Source organism: Galleria mellonella, unplaced genomic scaffold, assembly GCF_026898425.1.
Source record: "Galleria mellonella isolate WM207_F2 unplaced genomic scaffold, CSIRO_AGI_GalMel_v1 utg65, whole genome shotgun sequence".
NCBI lineage: Eukaryota > Metazoa > Arthropoda > Insecta > Lepidoptera > Pyralidae > Galleria > Galleria mellonella.
Window position 1 is genome coordinate 13,418,593 of NW_026442138.1, and position 18,010 is coordinate 13,436,602.

Below are 18,010 nucleotides of genomic sequence, written 5' to 3' on the forward strand. Positions count from 1 at the left end.
TAAATAATGAAGATGATTGATAAATCTTTAAGGATTAAGAATAATTAATGAATTATACTCATAATTCATGTAACTAGGAAGTTATGTTAATTTAATAGTAAATTACAGAATAACTGTAATAATAAAAAAAAAATGGGGGAGCGGTCGGGCCCCTCACACGCCCGGACCAGTGGAAGACTTTCCAACTATCTATAACTCTTCCTCCAAAAAGGTAGGGAAGGGTATTACTATTTATTAATGCACTCTGATGGTAATAAGGGAATGAGTATTCTCAGTTCCAAACCAAACATAAGTACATTTACTTCAACATTACAGTGGCTCCACCAGCCCCACGATGCTTCCAGTATAAATTAGTGTTTGCCAGAGGCAAACGGATCGGAACTGAAATCCCAGGATCACTCCGACACGAGAGCTTACTCATGGGCGATGACCCTTTCAGTCCTATATGGCGACATAGAGATCACCCACTAACAGTACGAAACTGTTTCCCAGCGTCACCCTGTTACGAGCTTACTCAATGGGGGTTTCCCTTCGGCTCCACAAGAGATCAGACCAAGAAGCGAGATCACCCAGACACCAGAACCTACTTTGATGGGACATAACCCTTCGGCCCTATAATGTGACATTAGAGATCACCTGTGAAGACAGTCCGATAGAGATGAAGATTTGTGTGATAGGGGATACCTTCCACACCCTGGAATTGGCCAAGCCATATAATGTTGATAATTGCCATATCATAACATAGCATTGTCAATTTAATATTATTTACTTAATACCAAGAATACTCAAGGTTCAAGTTAAATCTGTTGATTAGGCCGGAGCCTAAGAATGAGTAGTCCAACCCATAGGTCGAGAGCTACTAAAAGTAATGAGTGCTATTGAATGAACTATAAGTCCAGTCAATTATATATAATATTATTGTTGATTAACCACATTGTGAATTAACCAATTATTTATTCAGAGAGATATATCTAAAGGAACTATAAGTCCTTTAAAAGACACTGATTAATCACAAGTTAACAACGTCTCGTGAAATAACCAGTTGGGTTTTCTATAAGTTTGAGGACACTAAGTCCAACAAGCTATTATTGTGTTGAGAGTAATAGAGATCTTTTGTAATATTTGTAGAGGTTTGATTAATCACATTGTGAAATAATCAGATTACTTAATTATGTAGCTTTATAGAGAGGACTATAAGTCCTAATTGGTTGTTGTCATAAGTACTGATAAATTACACATTAAAGTGCCAGGTCAATTATTATATATAGGTATATAGGAAGGACAATAAGTCCTATTTGTGTATGTTGCAGTAGTAGAGGCAATATATTGCATAATTATAATGTAAAAGATATATATTAAATATATATTTGTATAGAAAGGACAGTAAGTCCCATACAATTATCGTAGCTGTACTATAGTTATACTATATCTACTTCCTTTTAGTGTCTTAGTAAACCTATTTACTAAGAGGATTTCTCAGATAAACAAGTGTTTTAGTGCTTAAATCATCATGATTAAATCCCTAAGAAATTAGGTCTTTAAATAATTATCATATCATTTAAGTGAAATTTCTCATATAAATAATTCCAATATTTCCCCTACAGTTATTATAAAATAACAGAAAATTATATAAATTTTCTATAGACTTAGATATAGAATCATAACGTGTATAATCTCCTTTTGTTTGACATCTGTCACATTAATGACGTATTGAATGACGTATTGATGTATTGAATTGAATTTTGATTATCTATCACAACTGTCAACGTAACAAATACTAGCAAGTTTGTTTATTTGTATTTGTTTAATATAATTAAATATAAAATCATCATATATCAACCGTAATATACAACTAAATTATCAGTGACATAAATAATCATGGTTTACACCAGAAATAATTAATAGTATCCAGTAATGCTGCAGTTTTATATTCATATCAGTAGCCAAGCTTTCTTTCAAATTCAAGAATGAACAGAAGATTAGAAGTTTAACATTCTTATTGCAATTGTACTTGCAATAATATATACATACAGTACTAATTATCAAGAACATTCCTCAAATAAATGTCTGGTGAAGATTTTCCCAATATGCTATCTATTTGATTTCTAACCACTAATGTAAATTTATTAAAGAAGTGAATAATCAGTGTTAGTGTTTGCTTTATTAATATCTAAATAATTATCCTAACTTGATATTAATAAGATCATATCCCCTTGAATAAAGTCCAACATATACAACTAACTCGATAATTAAATTTATAAAATACTAATATTATATTTTACTACTTGTATATCTCCATTCTATTCCCATAAATATTCAAAATATGTATATTAAATATAAATCCAATAAAGATTCAATAATATTAACCCTGTCTGAACTTGTCTAGCCAATATAACATGAACAAACAACACACATACAAACCATATCGCTATGACAACTTTCTTCCTAAATATGAGTAAAATACATAGCTCACACTTGTCATTTAGTACTAATTTTATTGTGTACCTCATACCTAGTTAAGAGTAATTATAGTCAGAGAATCCTTTGATAATTTTATTACCACTAGGAATTAAATCCACACCTATAATATCAGCATAATTAAATATTATTAGAAACCAGTAATACATACAGAATTGTTATTATCAGCTTGCTTACTACAACAAAATCAATATTAAAGTTTATAATAACTCAAGACAAAATATCTACTTAAACAATACAGGCTTGTTTACCATAACCACCCCACAGTCACATTAATTTATCTAGTAACACAATTAATAATGTATTAAAAGTATTACATTCACATAATATCACTTGCAACAGTTAAGCTGTCTCTTTGTACATCTGGTGTAAAACAAATCCCCACATGTAATCATGGGTAATTAGAAGTATACAAAAGAATTATTAGTTCAGTCGACCGAGCAATGGTATGAAAACACTTTACCATGAGACGTTAAGCATGAGTAGGTGTTCCAAACCAACACTGTAATAGTGTAATAAATACAACTATTCCATCATCATCATCGTCTCAACCACCAACAATCCACGACTGAACACAGGCAATTCCCCACAGACTGCCACCAGGAACGGCCCAAACTCCAGCATCCACCGACCCCCACAATACACATAAAACAGTCTCTCCAACCAATGGAGGTAGCCCACACCGCACTTGTACACACAGAGTCGCCACTCAATAACATCTGTCTCATCAATGGTTGTTTCCCCAGCGATGAGACCAGACCACAGCCACCTCAGTCTATTTATCCTCAATAAATATATAATTTATAGTAACTAGATATGAATCTAGTTAGTATTATAATAGTTTAATAGTTGATTCAATAAGTATTTGCCAAAACTGGACAATTAGAATATTGAGTCAAATCGATGAATTTCTATCAAACAGCCATATAATTGAATTTTGTATATGAGTAGAATAACGTAAGTATGTATTATTATTACGTAAATTATATTGATGTAAAACTTTGTTTAAATGTGATTGCATTTAAAGATATACGCATTACCTAAGGGTATATGGACTTAATTAAATACATATTTTAATAGTTCGTGGGAAAATATTAAGTATAAACATTGCCCTGTGATCACAGTAAAAAAATCTAACTACGTAGTAATAAATGGAACAAGCTCACCGGATTCTCCTGACTTCCACTGACTCTTTCCACACACTTAATCGATAGTGATACACTAAGATCTCAAACCCCTTCATCGATCCAGTCCCTCCTAGATCTATATCCCAGTTATTTTTTTTATTTTATTGCGCAATCCCTAAAACACGACTCCCGCGCCATTTTTTTTTTCTTTTTCTTTTTATTGCGCAATTCCTAAAAACCGACTCCCGCGCGCCCGCCGATCTGCCGTCCCTCCCTTTTTTTTCTTTTTTTTTCTATTCTTTCTCTAATAACGTCATAGATTATGTCACCGAAGGGTAGATATTTCAATAATCAGATTTAGCCTATTATTCGAACTGAACTTTTCTTTAAATTCAATTTAATTATATGTTAACGTATTTTGGTATTTTATATTAAATTGATTATCGAATTTATAAAACTTTAAAGGCTCTCATAAACCTTATTAAACTGTGTTGTATGCATCCTTTTTTACATCTGATGATAAAAGGTAAACTATAATTTAGTTATATATAAAATATAATATATTTTTGTTTAATTTATTAAATTTTCTTGTGACATCCACTACACTTTGGAAACACATCAAAGGAGTTTCCTTTCTGTGTCAATATTTCATATATGGTAACGTCTTCTCTGTACGCTATTGTGAACCTTGACTTTAAAGTTTGTTTATATTAAATAGCTCAGTTTTCGTAGCGGTCACCCATAGGAACCCCTGTTTCTTTTATGTACTTATGGTATTAAACCTATTGTACTATAGGCGAACCGTCACAATGTAAAAGAGAGAAGGAAATTAGGTGGATAGGTGGCGAAATATTTTTTTACCAAGATGAAATGTCAAACAAGCTGATTGCTCACCTGGTGAAAAGAAGTACCTGCCTGTAAAGCTAAACAATACCATGGACCTGTACTGGTATGCGTTGTCGTATCTGATTACTGAGATTTTATGCCTCCGTTTCCTGTAACATCACTGTTTTATTATACCTTGTAGACAGTCAACCTAATTCTATAAATATTTTTCGTATTGATAGCAATGGGTATTTATATATTAATATTCTTATTATAAATAATCTCTTTCCTCCCTATAAATTTATTCGCTTTTCAACCGACTTAACAAAAGGATGAAGTTCTGAATTCGGCTGTTAATTTTTTGTGTTCGTTATTTCATAACTCTGTCAGTTATGGAAAATCATTTTTTTCGGTTCAATAGAAATTTTGGTATAATCGGTTCGGTAATTTTAGTTTTAAATCAAAATAACGTGTTATTTCACAGTTTAAGTCAGCTTTTTTTATGGAATACAATTTTGAATTATACTAAATATTTATAATTTTTAATTTTCAGGTGAATCTAATCAGTTAGAATTGGACGGTCCCCTGTTTGTGGGTGGTCTGGGCTCGGAGTACTCCGCGTCGAGGACACCGCCAGCCCTCTGGACTGCAGCGTTGAGGCAAGGCTTTGTAGGTTGTATACGAGATTTGGTATTAAATGGAAAACCTCAAGATCTCAGCGCATACGCTCGGCAACAGGATTCCGGTAATTTTTTCTACACATTTTGTATTTGTTTGATCATACTCGTATTAAACAAATTTTGCATTAAAAATTGCTTATATATAGATTAAGCTTTTTAAGCTAACTTGGTGGACAAATCTGAATTGAAAGGGAAAAACGAAAGTACTGGAAAGAACCAAGGCATCGATTTTGTTTAGGATTAAAATTGGAACATAATTTTTTTATATAAACGAAGTAGCCGAGAGATATTTTATTCAAATTTATACAATCGAACTATCAAAACTTTAGAAAGGTTAAAAATTTGTGCATTTGGAGATACAGCGTAATATGCAAATGGATTTTTAAATGTTCCACTTTTAAAATAACCTTCTCTTCTTCTTCAGCGTCAGTCCGTCCAGCGTGTCATGTGCTGATGAAGCAATGCGTTAGCTCTCCTTGCCAGCATGGAGGTGTCTGCTCTGAAGGTTGGAACAGACCTTTGTGCGACTGTTCTGCCACTAATTATGGAGGACCGACGTGTGGAAGAGGTAAGACTAGCTTCTGTAGTCTCATAGTTATTATTGTGTTAAATGTAAGTTATGGAAAATTCTGCTGATCAAAACAACATCTGTAAATTAGTATCGATAATTATATTTTTTTTTTTTTTTTTTTATAAAACTTAGAATGGCAAACAAGCTGACGGCCCACCTGATGGAAAGTGGTAACCGTCGCCTATAGACATGAGCAGTACCAGTTTTCCAGTTCAGTTCTGAATTTTGGACAATCTCTAATAATGCACATACATTTCTGCTTCTGAAGGCTTGCAACACACGTGTTATTGTAATATGCACGTTACCATTTTTTATGTTTTAAACATCATACTCGTATACCAATAGTTATCATCAAATCATTGTAATAGTAGAATATTATCATATATCTACTAGTAATTTTACATCTATATTCATTTGGTCAAGGTCATTTCCCAAAGAGGGTTGACGTCAGGCAGGCGGTCGGTCGTAAAACTATAAGCTGAATCATTTAGTACTCGTAATATGGATAAAACCAGATTACGTCGACCTTAAATAATAATTGGGATAGGGGTAGGAGGGTGATAATGGTTCATTTGGTCAAGCAGTAGAATTAATATAAAGACTGAGATGCGAATATGATAATCCTGTAGAAGGTTAGTCTTGGTCTTGAATCAGTAATATCTGTCGACTGATGATCGACGAATATTAATTGCAACATAATAATTCAAATTCTTTCTTAAGAAACACCATTGAGTACTATCTCCGGCTCTTCATTTACAGTTATTATCAGCAACTCTACGTATGACTTCTACCTAGTTGCAGATTATCACACACTATGCTTGCCGATTTGCGGTTTCCACTTAAAGTTACGTCAACTTCGATTATAATATTGCAATGTTTTAATTCCAGAATCGCCAACAATCTTCCTAAATGGTAGTCAGCATCTCACAGCGTCATTAGGCCCTGAGCACATAACGCAGACAGAAGAACTGATGTTGCGGTTTAGGACCAATCGAGCTGGACTCTTACTACGGACGGCTTCAGAACATTCAGCTGATAGGATCGAGCTGGCTGTCGCCGCTGGAAGAGTCAGAGCCAGTGTCAGGCTAGGAGATCGTGAGAAGGTAGGGCATTATATGACATAATGTATGCAAGAAAATACAAGCTTTATATAAAATTTGTATGAAATAACAATACTGAAAATATCATCAGCACTGTTGTTTACACTGGCGGGATACCAGTGAATGTTGCTAGTGAAAGATGAAGTCAGATCAATTGATATACCATCGTGACTGCGTGAAAGTTAACCTGATAAGCTATATTATTAGCAATGGGTTCATTAGTCCATGCTACAAAAAATAGCCTTAAGAAAATGGTATGCCAATATCTTTCTTTATAGTTTAACATAGCTTGGACAAATACACTTGAGTATATTCGTTGAGCTGAGTAGAGCTTAAGGACCCCTAATAGGGTTTGAAATTATAGACCTTATAAAGTTAATCTCTAAACAACAGGGTACTTTATATTACAGTAGTCTGCATGTTAATAATATAATTATTTTAATTTTATTCCAGAATCTTTTAGCTGGCTCGAATGTGGCAGACGACAATTGGCATACGGTTAGGTTCTCCCGAAGAGCTTCAAACTTAAAGCTGCAGGTGGATGGTGCCCAGCCAGTACGCGGTATGTTATGTACGTATGCACGGGACAGCACCCGCACACTTTTATTTTTACCCTAACGTAGTGGACAATAAGGTTGGTTTTGATTTGGCTCAGTTACCAACAGTCTAAAGATTAAGGAACGATGAAATCATATTATGATGAGTCAAGTAAGATCGCTTGATTGATTTAATAACATTTTTAATATCTATCAAAGCTGTCAAATTAAAAGTTACGTAAAAGTAAAAAAGTTTTCAAAAATTATTATTACTCAAATATATTAAACATAAAAATATAGATTAATGATGGACGGAGTCAAATCAAATTTACGTAAAATTAAGAAAAAAAAAAAACATTGGAATTCATTTGAAAATCACAAATGAATTCCTTCAAAAAACACTTTTCAAAACGAACATTACTATTGGTTAAAATGAACATCTTTTTTGAAAAGTGCTTCATTGGTGTTAGATGTCCTATTAGTATGTAGAATAGTGGCTTAGTTTTGGTTGAATTTAATAGCTGGCACTTGGTATCTCCACCTTTTAGTTGAATGCCCTTGTTTCTTACTTTACATTAATTTCTTTCTCCTGTAGTGTCCTCTGTGAATGTGTTACTATGTCTATTTCTTTTTGTACTTGTCCTGTTCAGAGTTCAGTTATTAAACATATTCTAGAACAGGACTGGTCATTGTAATCAGGTAAAAACATTATTGTACTCGTATTTGTAGTATATTCAACAAAATGTAAAATATCTATGGCAGGTTTAATTTCACTGCTGGCAGTTATAGAATTTATAAACACAATTTCTTCTAGTTAGACGCTAGGATGTATGGAATCGTTGATACTAGTAATTTTAAGCTTAATTCTACTCATACTATACATAGAGCTAGAGAAATGCTAACAGAATTCTATGTACATACGTAATTTAAAAGATCGCTGTTAAAAATATTTGTATAAAGCGTTTCCTTTGCTAATTTATTTTTATTTGAAGTCAATGTTGTGGTTAGGTGTTTTCACTTCATTTTTTTCTTTATATTTATTAAATTTGATTTGCGTTTCAGCTGAAACAATACTAGGTAAAGCTTCTACATTGGAAATATCAACGTTACACCTTGGAGGCCTATATCATCCAGAAGAAGAAATACAGATGACGTCAACATTACCAAACTTTGTTGGATATCTTCAAAAGTTTGTATTCAATGGAATAAGATATATAGATATGGCAAAAACGTTAGGAATCGGCAGCGAAGATGAGAGTAACAATATATATGACACTTCAAATATAATATTCAATGGTAAATTTGTAAAACCAGATTCGTTGAATGTATACAAATCTGTTACTTTTAAGTCGAAACATACGTATGTTGGATTGCCATTATTAAAGGCGTACGGTAATACATATCTAGACTTTTACTTCCGTACAACTGAAATGGACGGTCTGTTGTTTTACAATGGTGGTAAGAAACAAGATTTCATAGCTGTAGAGTTGGTGAATGGACATATTCACTGTGTGTTTAATCTGGGCGATGGTGTTGTTACGATGAAGGATAAGTTAAAGAATTTCCTGAACGATAATAGATGGCACACAGTATCTGTTAGAAGACCAACGCCAAAAATACATACGTTGCAAGTTGACGACGATTTGGAAATGCATACTACTAGTAAGTGTAAAATTACATATTTCATTTGTAAAACGTTCTTTGATAAATAATAGATTAACAGTTATGTTGTTACTATACAAATAGAACAAGATAAAAATATTGTATTTAAAAAAACTATTTATATATAAATATATATTAAAGTTATATAAATTATTCTTTTAACTATCAATCTTCACGCTAGATTTTGTGCAGGACTAGCAAAAACAGAGAGCTCTTTATTTCTTGCTACTAATATGTTTTTAAGTACAAAAGATTTTGTAATTGAAAATTAATGAAAATAAAATTGAACTCTAATACAGTAACAATATAAAACAATAGGAATTTTATGTTAAAAAAATCAAATGTATTTAATTGTATTTGATTGTAGATTATATGTAAATGTAAACTAAATTTGATTTACAATTCATTATATTTTCTTCTATTCTTGTTTTATTTTAATTTTTCTTCACATTATATTTCCTTTTAATTTTAATAACTTTAATCATTATGCTATGTTTTTATTTTTCAGGTTCGAATTTAATGTTAGAATTAGACAGTATATTGTTCGTGGCCGGTGTACCGAGAGACATGTACTCTTCATTACCAGTGGGAGTACTATCTCGACAAGGCTTCGAAGGATGTATCTCAAGTTTAGATTTGCCTGGAGAGTCACCTTCGTTGACTGATGATGCTGTTGTGCAAAGTTCTTCAATAGTATCTGGATGCGAGGGTAAGATTTCCCCGAAAAAAAAATGTTAAATTAATTAAACAGTTTTTTTTTTGTAAAATAACCTACAGATTTACCAGAGGGAGACTTTGTACAAAAGTCGATTGCTTGGGTACCTTTGTCCCATTCGTGTTTCAATCGTAAAGTAGTTGTGTTTGCATGGCTGTGTTTCGGTTTGGAGGGTGGGATATTAACCGTTAAAAAATTACTAAATGTACATACATAAGCAAATCATCGTATATGATTATTTATTAAAGTGATATTATTTTGATTGATTTTGTCGAGAAATATCTAGCAAGGTCTTTTTGATCACGCTGCTATAATAAAAAAAAACCCTAATATTGAAGTAAACCATATCGAATTTAAAAAGAATTATTTAAATTACATCAGAATTGACGAAGTAATCTTGTACAATAAATACTCAAAAAAAAAAATGCATTTTAGGAAAAGTTCAAGATGAAATCCAAACTCTACCAAGTGCAGACACTCTTCAGTTTTTGTATTGAGTAAATAATTTTCTTCGAAGTTTCTTAAAATAGAATATTGTAATTTTTTTCTATGTACATACAGGACCAACAAAATGCACGCATAACGCGTGTGCGAACAAGGGTGTATGTGTGCAACAGTGGAACACATACGTCTGTGACTGCGATCTCACCTCCTTCACGGGGCCCACATGCTACGATGGTACGTTTTTTTATTACTAATATCACAATATAAAAAACTATTTATAAAAAAAAAAAATTAATAATATTGTCTATGTTCATCTGGGAAAAATGTTGGAACACTTGATACGACACGACGCACTTATGAACATTATAATAGAAGGTAAGGTAGAAGGAAGGAGGGGAAGAGGGAGACCGAGATATGGTTACATCAGGCAGATCAAGGAGGGAGTTGGTGTCGTGTCGTATCAAGAGGTGAAGAGACTCGCTGAAAATTGTAGTGAGTGGCAAGAGCTCCACCGACAAGAGCGCAGCTCTTAAATAGGATAGATAGATAGATGTCCATCTGTATTGGAGGGGGGGGGGGGAGAGATTGTTAGCAATAGAGTTTGACAGCTCTATTTGCTAGCAATATGCCCCATTAGGTTGACTTCCACGTGGTTCTTCCTGGAAACAATCGTGAACAATTCTTGTTGAATTCGTCACGATGGGCTAACTGACCTGCTTCATCCTCATCTATCATCCCTCACTGGTGCCCCGCCGGTGTATACCGATAGCGCGGGTGAGCTTACCATTCCATTATCACTCATTAAAAAAAAACACATCTGTATTGGGACATACTTAGATTATATGGATAGAGCATCGAGTCTCAAAAACGGGTCAACTTTTTGTCAGCGAATTGTCAAATTAGCTAACTCGTTTTTTTATCAGTGTTCTATACACTTATGCATAAAATGTATCTTGACGTATTATTTAATAAATAAAATGAGTATTTATGTATTAAAAAGATGCAGAAATTATAAGACAAAATAAATATAGAAGTTATAAAGGAATCACTCATAACTATTTATCATGCAAAATTGTATGAAAAAGTTGACCCGCTTTTCTCGAAGCATTTGTATGGAGACACTCTATCTATACAACGTAAGGGAAGATATTTCAGAAAAAACAGATATGAAAAATCTTTATAAAACCAATAAATGTCTAAACAATAGATTTTAAAAAAAAAAAGTCTACTAGTCTATCTGTTTATCAAAGTTAAGTTGTTGTTTAAGTTGTATAAAAAAATTGAGAAATACTTAAATCTAAGTTCACTTAATAAATTTTTTTTTTTAAATTCTTTCTTTGGTGACCGTGTCAGAAATATTCAAATACATTTCCAGAGTCAATAGCCTACGAGTTTGGTCCTGGCCGTGGCATTATCACATACACGTTTCCGTCCAGCTCGGTAGCGGACACGGAAACGGATAAAGTAGCTCTTGGATTCGTTACTAGTAAAGCTGACGCGGTATTACTACGGATCGAGTCTTCAAACACACAGGACTATATGCAGATGGAAATTGTGAGTATTGGGCATTGATATACTAAATAACTACTGTAGCTACTGTACATTTAATAAAATCGTAAATGGTCGCTGTCTGTACATATTTATAGGAAGGCTTTATGAACGCAATAGAACCCAGAACAATGATTTTTAGAATTTGTGTCTGTTTGTCAACACGTTTGTGCATGCTAATCTCGGAAACTGCTTAATCAATTTGAATGCTGTTTTCACTTATGCATCGCAGTTTACTCCGTTTAACATTTAGTGTTTGTTTTATTTCAATCGGTTTATAAATAAAAAAGTTATACCAATGTAAAGAATTACATATAAAATGCTATTAAATAACCGATCAGTTGTATTGGCTCAAAACTTTATAAAGCTGTTAAGTATCTAATTATTATTTAAGTATATAATACAATATAAGACCAGATTCATGAAGACTTCCAATGGTAATGATATACGGCAACTACATAGAAGCGGGCAACGTTGCGGTAAACGGCTAGTATATAACATATTTATTATATATTAGGACCGTATACCAACTTTACTTCGTTGGCTCGTAATTCTTATGGCAACAGGAGTTAGTTGTTTCACGTAGTTGAAGTTGCAATTATAGTACGATTTATTTACAATAACCGAAATAATCCCATACATATATTACTCTTATTAGATCCGTGGCAACCTCTTCATGGTGTACAACGTCGGTGGCGGTGATCATCCCCTTGGTGATGAAGCAGCAAGGGTTGACGATGGAGCATACCACGTAGCCAGGTTCACAAGGAACGGCAGTAGGTCTGCTTTGCAACTGGACAATTATGCTGTCAATATCCGACAACCTCAAGGTAAGCATGAGTTATAAAATAGTCTTAGAAAAAGCAAGTATGAGAAATATAGGTTTATTACTCTATAATGTCAAGTAGAAGCATGTGGTTTAGGACTGTACTTTATGGCAGTCTATGGGGGATGCTTATGTCCAGCAGTGGACAGATAATAGCTGTGTTGATGTTGATAATGAATGTCCATGATACTATTCATGTTTTAAGCGACGATTTCCATGGTACTGCACATGTCTATAGGCGACGGTTACCACTTTACATCAGGTGAGCCGTCAGCTTGTTTGCCGTTCTAAGTTGTACAAAAAAAAAATTACAGTAGACCAATGAGATACTCCTACAATATTATACAGAGGAAAGATTTTTTTTATGTTTGATTGTTTATAGTGGATAAATTCAAACTCCAGTGTTATTAAACATTTTTCATACATTATCAGCGAGCAAAAATCTAGAGTTTTTTATGAAAATCACAATAATATAACCTAAGGCATCAAAAATTTGCCTATTAAAGATCATATAAGATGCTTGAAACATGCAGCAAGAAACTCTAAAAGTTCTCCTGCAGCACGCAAATGAAATACTGATTAATTTTCTATCTACCCATTCCAAGCTAATGCTTACTACTTACTAGCGATACGATAGTAAAACATATGTTAATATACCTTTTCTTCTTCATCAGCTTGGAGTCATCCATCGTTAAACATATGCCTCTTAATTTTCCACGTGGCGCGCTGTGTGGCTTGACGAAGCTATAGATTACCATTTTATGTGACATTTTGGTTATGGGTTCACCTACAACTCTTTGTATTTTTCACAAGATCTCCACTTCAGGACACAATTTTCCCATCTGTTATTAGCATAAATATATCGGCAGTGTAAATGTTTATTAATATCAAATTTACTGACATTTCAGGTGGCCAACAGTCTACTATTTTTAACAGTATGTCGACAATCACTGTGGGGGGAGGGACTGGTGGTTCTCGAACGTTCAGTGGTGTGATCGCTGGGTTAGCTGTTAATAGTGTACGGGTTCTAGACCTTGCAGCTGCTGGTGATCCATCAGTTTCAGTTAGAGGAGACGCGAGGAGAGCACATACGCCACTAGATAGGGATATAAATAGAATGCAGCAGGTTAGATTGACATAAGATTTATTATAATGAAGAGTTTTATGTGTTTAATATAGTTAAAAAACAGAAATATTATTAAAATATGAAATTTTCTATGATTATTGAAGGATTGAAAAATATTCTAAGCTGCTGAGATTTGAAACTGCATATGACCATAAGTACCTTTAAATCAATTTCTGATTCTACTACTGACTTTAGACTAGACATTTTGTTATTAGCAAAGAACAGTACAACAAATAACTTAATTTGTTTTAAAACACCATTTCAGATTTAAGAAAAAAAAAAATGAAAAGCGTAACTATATTAATGCTAACAATATATATTTGCAGACACCACCTTCAGGATATGGCGGTCCGGGAGTATTGGATGAACTAGTATACTCAGGTGCTGGGTCTGGCTGCAGAGACGACGATGAAGATGCCTGTGTGCTTCCAGACGCGGGGTCTGGTGATGATTTAATAACACCCGTTTACGTACCGTCCACAAGGCGTCCACCTTCAAGAGTGTATAAGGTAGGAGAATTGAGTTCTCAATTTGCTATTACATTTTATAAAGTAAGAGTTACTAATCATAAAAAAAGTAGGTAGTGACGCTTGTTTAAAGGTGTTTTTAGAAGATTATATGTTACAGCTGTATTAATTCTGTTAAACAATTATTTTTATTAATTGGACGCTAAATAAGTTAGTATTGTTTTCTAATAAAAGTCTGTATATTTTTTTATGGAACTAATTTCATAAGGAGTCCAAAAATTTGGTGAAAATTAGTGCTCCGCGTGATTTATAAACTCACACCATTTTAAAGGAAATTTAGGTACATTTCTACTTAAATTTTGATACCCAAGTACTGTACGAGTATTAATAAAGTATTTATTATTATTATAAAGAGATCAATGCTCTTTATAATTTGTATAAACGAATTACTATGATTGTTAATGACATATTATTCAGACTACGTTTCTATTCATATGTATAGATCCTGAGTTTATTCAATAATGCTTTTAATCGTATATCGATTGTTGATCGTAATAATTAAACTAAATCAGCAGTAATACATTTGTTATTGTTGATAATTTTTTACAGGGTGATGCAAGCGGTAAACTAATGAAGCCTTGTGATGACGAAGACTGTATTGAAGGATCAGGCTCAAATGGGGAGGAAATCACTGAACCAGAACATCCTATGACAACGTAAGTTTGAAGTTTATGTAAGCAAAATTATCAGCCAAACTTATATCCTATTAGTATGTGTAAGTTTGGCTTATAATTCTTATGAGGTCGCCAAATAAATAATTAGATTATATTTAAAATTAGAGTTATCACTCGAATTTTTCCAATTCTTGTGATATGAAAATCTTAAAATACCGAATAAATTCTATTGCCTCCAAAAACTGTCACTGAAATGCAGTCTGTCTGTACTTTTTAAAAAGCATTCGTTATAATATTATTTCAGATAGTAATAATAGAAAAAAGTATAATAATAACTAAATTACTTAAGAATTTTTTGGTAATTTCGGGAATTCTGAAGCTGTTTCCTCTATCACTTGTTTTCAAGACTAATATTTTAATTTAATATTCATTATCCTCGTTATAATAATAATAATAATAATATTTCTTTATTTACGGATTACTAAGATCCATTTTTGTTAGTAACAATTGACTTAAACTATGTTAGTAGAGAAAAAAAATACAAAATTCGTTTTATAGCCCCTATAATAATATAAGTTATACTAGCCATTATCTGTCTACTGATAGATATAATTAATATATGATATATCATAATTTTTTTAGTTTTTTTATACCACTGAGGTAGCAAACAAGCATATAGGTATATTTTGTTTCCAGTGTGCATGACATAATAGTTTCGCTAAATGAAATTTTTAATTTTAGAATGTTTGGGGTAAGGATATTGGAATTAACCTTATGAATTATGTTATATTTTACAGATCCGGAGCAAGCAGCACCCATAGTATGACATCTCCTACCGTATCTATCTCATCTACGGAACATGTAGATAAATCTCTAGAAGGTTCCACTGATGCAGCGACAGACACTACTGGTGGAAGTACTAAAAGTAGTACAGATACACAAACGACACTGCCTGATCACGATAACATGCACGCTGGTACTGTTGACAGTGCAACCACTCCTGAGAGAAGAACAACACCAACTGATGGTGAGGATGTTAATTTTCTAGAAGTTTGTTTAAATAGCGATAATTATATAGAAACAAATATAAAAAATACATTATTTACCGTACCGTGTGATTCCGGCATAGAATATGCCATCCCTTCTTTTTCCTTGGATGTCGTAAGAGGCGACTAAAGGAGGGCGAAGGTTAAGCAGCAGCATCTTTCTTAAAACATCTCCGAAGCCTAACTGCGGTTGCCAATCCATCAGCCAAACATGGCAACTACTAAAAAACGGCCCTTAGAAGGAGGTTTATGTTTAGCAGTGGACAATTAAAGGCTGATATGATGATGATGATGATAACATCCTTTATATCGAGATCTCCAAAAACTGCATAACAAGCTATAATTTTAGTTTTGATTTCTGATATGAACCATTTATGAGTTACACTGAATATGACCAGTTTTTGTCAAACAAAAGTATCTATTGTATATCGATAGATGATTGTATAAATTGTATGATTATGGTTAATATTTTCTACTACTTAATAAATGAAAAGTTTTGTATAAATATTTGATTGTTTAGATATATAGATATTTATTAATCACGCAAATGGATTCGAATACGATTTTGAATATTTTGGAATAATATTTTTTTCTTCATTCACGTGGACAAAGTTCTAGATAATTATAATGAAATATTGTTTTTCAGACCACACTCACACACATCACTACACACCAACACAAACAGGTCGACACACACCAGAAGAAATAACACACACAACGGAAGAAGATACAAATCACATACCAGAATATGAAGATAGAAGAGAAAATGAGATAGAAGGGAGAACTCCCACGTATGAGATTGGTATCGGGAGTGAACTAGAGAGATCGAGAGGAAGAGGACATCCAGATTACAATGGTTATGATATAACGACCAAATGGTATCAACCGAAGACAACTGATAATAGAGTTGTGCCTCCAGAGTCCGAGTTTTTTGCAACAATTGTTGGTAAGTACGAGTCTTCTTTTCATTTAAGAGTTTCTTCTTGTCGGTGCAATTAATTCATGCATCTTATTCGAGCCAGTTCTATCTCAGGTCACATCCTTGACTTCCCTATACGACATGACACCTATACTATATGAAATAGATAAAAATATGAGGAGTTGAACATATTTTTAAACAGCTGTTGAGTTTCTTAAAGGTTTTTCTCAGCTGAAATATTCAAAAATGCTTTTAACTTTACTTGAATAGAAATTATCATTATTGAAAATCCTAGTTTGAATTGAATAAAGCAATATTTTTGACTAAAAGCTCTGTTATTTGTCATTAAACAAATTTTAAAGGAAATTAAACAATTCTATATAATATTTTGAATTAATAGCATTAGAAATAGCACTGTAATGTCTTAATTTTTTGGTTATACATAAAGAATAAATGTATCTTTTAAAATTTTCAGTATGTTTACTTTCTTTTTAAGGTCTACAATATATTTTTTTTCTATTACTCTCTCGAATTTTAAAGATGACTTAATAAAAATTGCATTCAAGATTAAAATACTTGGAATCATTATTAGTTTAACATAAAATTATTACAATATTATAGACTATTTATGTTTTCTTTATGCAGAAATTGCATCTAGGTTCAATTTATACTTTAAATACTTTTTTATTTTCCAGGCATAGTGGCGTCAGTTTTAATAGCAATAATACTGATTGTAATCATCGTGCTCAAGTATATTGTGTTCAAACTTCCCTCATACAAGGTTACGGAGGATAAAAGTTATCAGCAGGGTGCTAGCGCTGCGTTGCTTGGAAATCAGGTATATTTTTAATTTTGTAAAGTAAACGTAAATCCGAATGAATGAATGAATGAATTTTATTGCTAAAAATGTGGTACAATAAGATCATATGGTAATGTTAAAATGGTTTTATACATTTTGTCATTAGTAACGTGAAACAGACATTACAAATGTTATGACAAAATAATTCGTAATTTTTGAATAAATGTTATTAGAAATGTGAAAGTTTGTAGGTATTTGGAGGTATTGTTACTAGATTAAGTTTTAACGAGTGTATGGATCTAAATGAAATTTAAAATAATAATTGATTCATAATAATGGATTGGCAAAGTCGTAGGAAAAAGTTAATAATATATTTAAAATTAAGATTCTAGATTACTAATATAGAATGTTGTAAAGGCAGATTTTTCTAGTTTTATCACTTAACTATGTTCATTATTGCGTTATTT

General features: G+C 32.6%; 1 protein-coding gene across 5 annotated transcripts in view; it reads left to right on the forward strand.

The window, feature by feature from the left end:
• The window catches only part of LOC113510250 (neurexin-1), a 261,039-nt gene that overhangs the window by 238,256 nt on the left and 4,773 nt on the right, over positions 1 to 18,010 (forward strand). For 3 of the 5 annotated variants that reach the window (XM_052900440.1, XM_052900439.1, XM_052900442.1), the window contains exons 13-27: positions 4,984 to 5,175; positions 5,535 to 5,678; positions 6,570 to 6,784; positions 7,235 to 7,352; positions 8,380 to 8,979; positions 9,488 to 9,688; positions 10,256 to 10,372; positions 11,514 to 11,692; positions 12,345 to 12,516; positions 13,421 to 13,638; positions 13,965 to 14,147; positions 14,715 to 14,821; positions 15,577 to 15,806; positions 16,472 to 16,771; positions 17,440 to 17,582. In XM_052900440.1, coding sequence (XP_052756400.1) covers positions 4,984 to 5,175; positions 5,535 to 5,678; positions 6,570 to 6,784; positions 7,235 to 7,352; positions 8,380 to 8,979; positions 9,488 to 9,688; positions 10,256 to 10,372; positions 11,514 to 11,692; positions 12,345 to 12,516; positions 13,421 to 13,638; positions 13,965 to 14,147; positions 14,715 to 14,821; positions 15,577 to 15,806; positions 16,472 to 16,771; positions 17,440 to 17,582 — 3,119 coding nt within the window. The remainder of the gene's footprint in view (positions 1 to 4,983; positions 5,176 to 5,534; positions 5,679 to 6,569; positions 6,785 to 7,234; positions 7,353 to 8,379; positions 8,980 to 9,487; positions 9,689 to 10,255; positions 10,373 to 11,513; positions 11,693 to 12,344; positions 12,517 to 13,420; positions 13,639 to 13,964; positions 14,148 to 14,714; positions 14,822 to 15,576; positions 15,807 to 16,471; positions 16,772 to 17,439; positions 17,583 to 18,010) is intronic. The other 2 variants (XM_052900441.1, XM_052900443.1) reach the window with 1 other exon arrangement.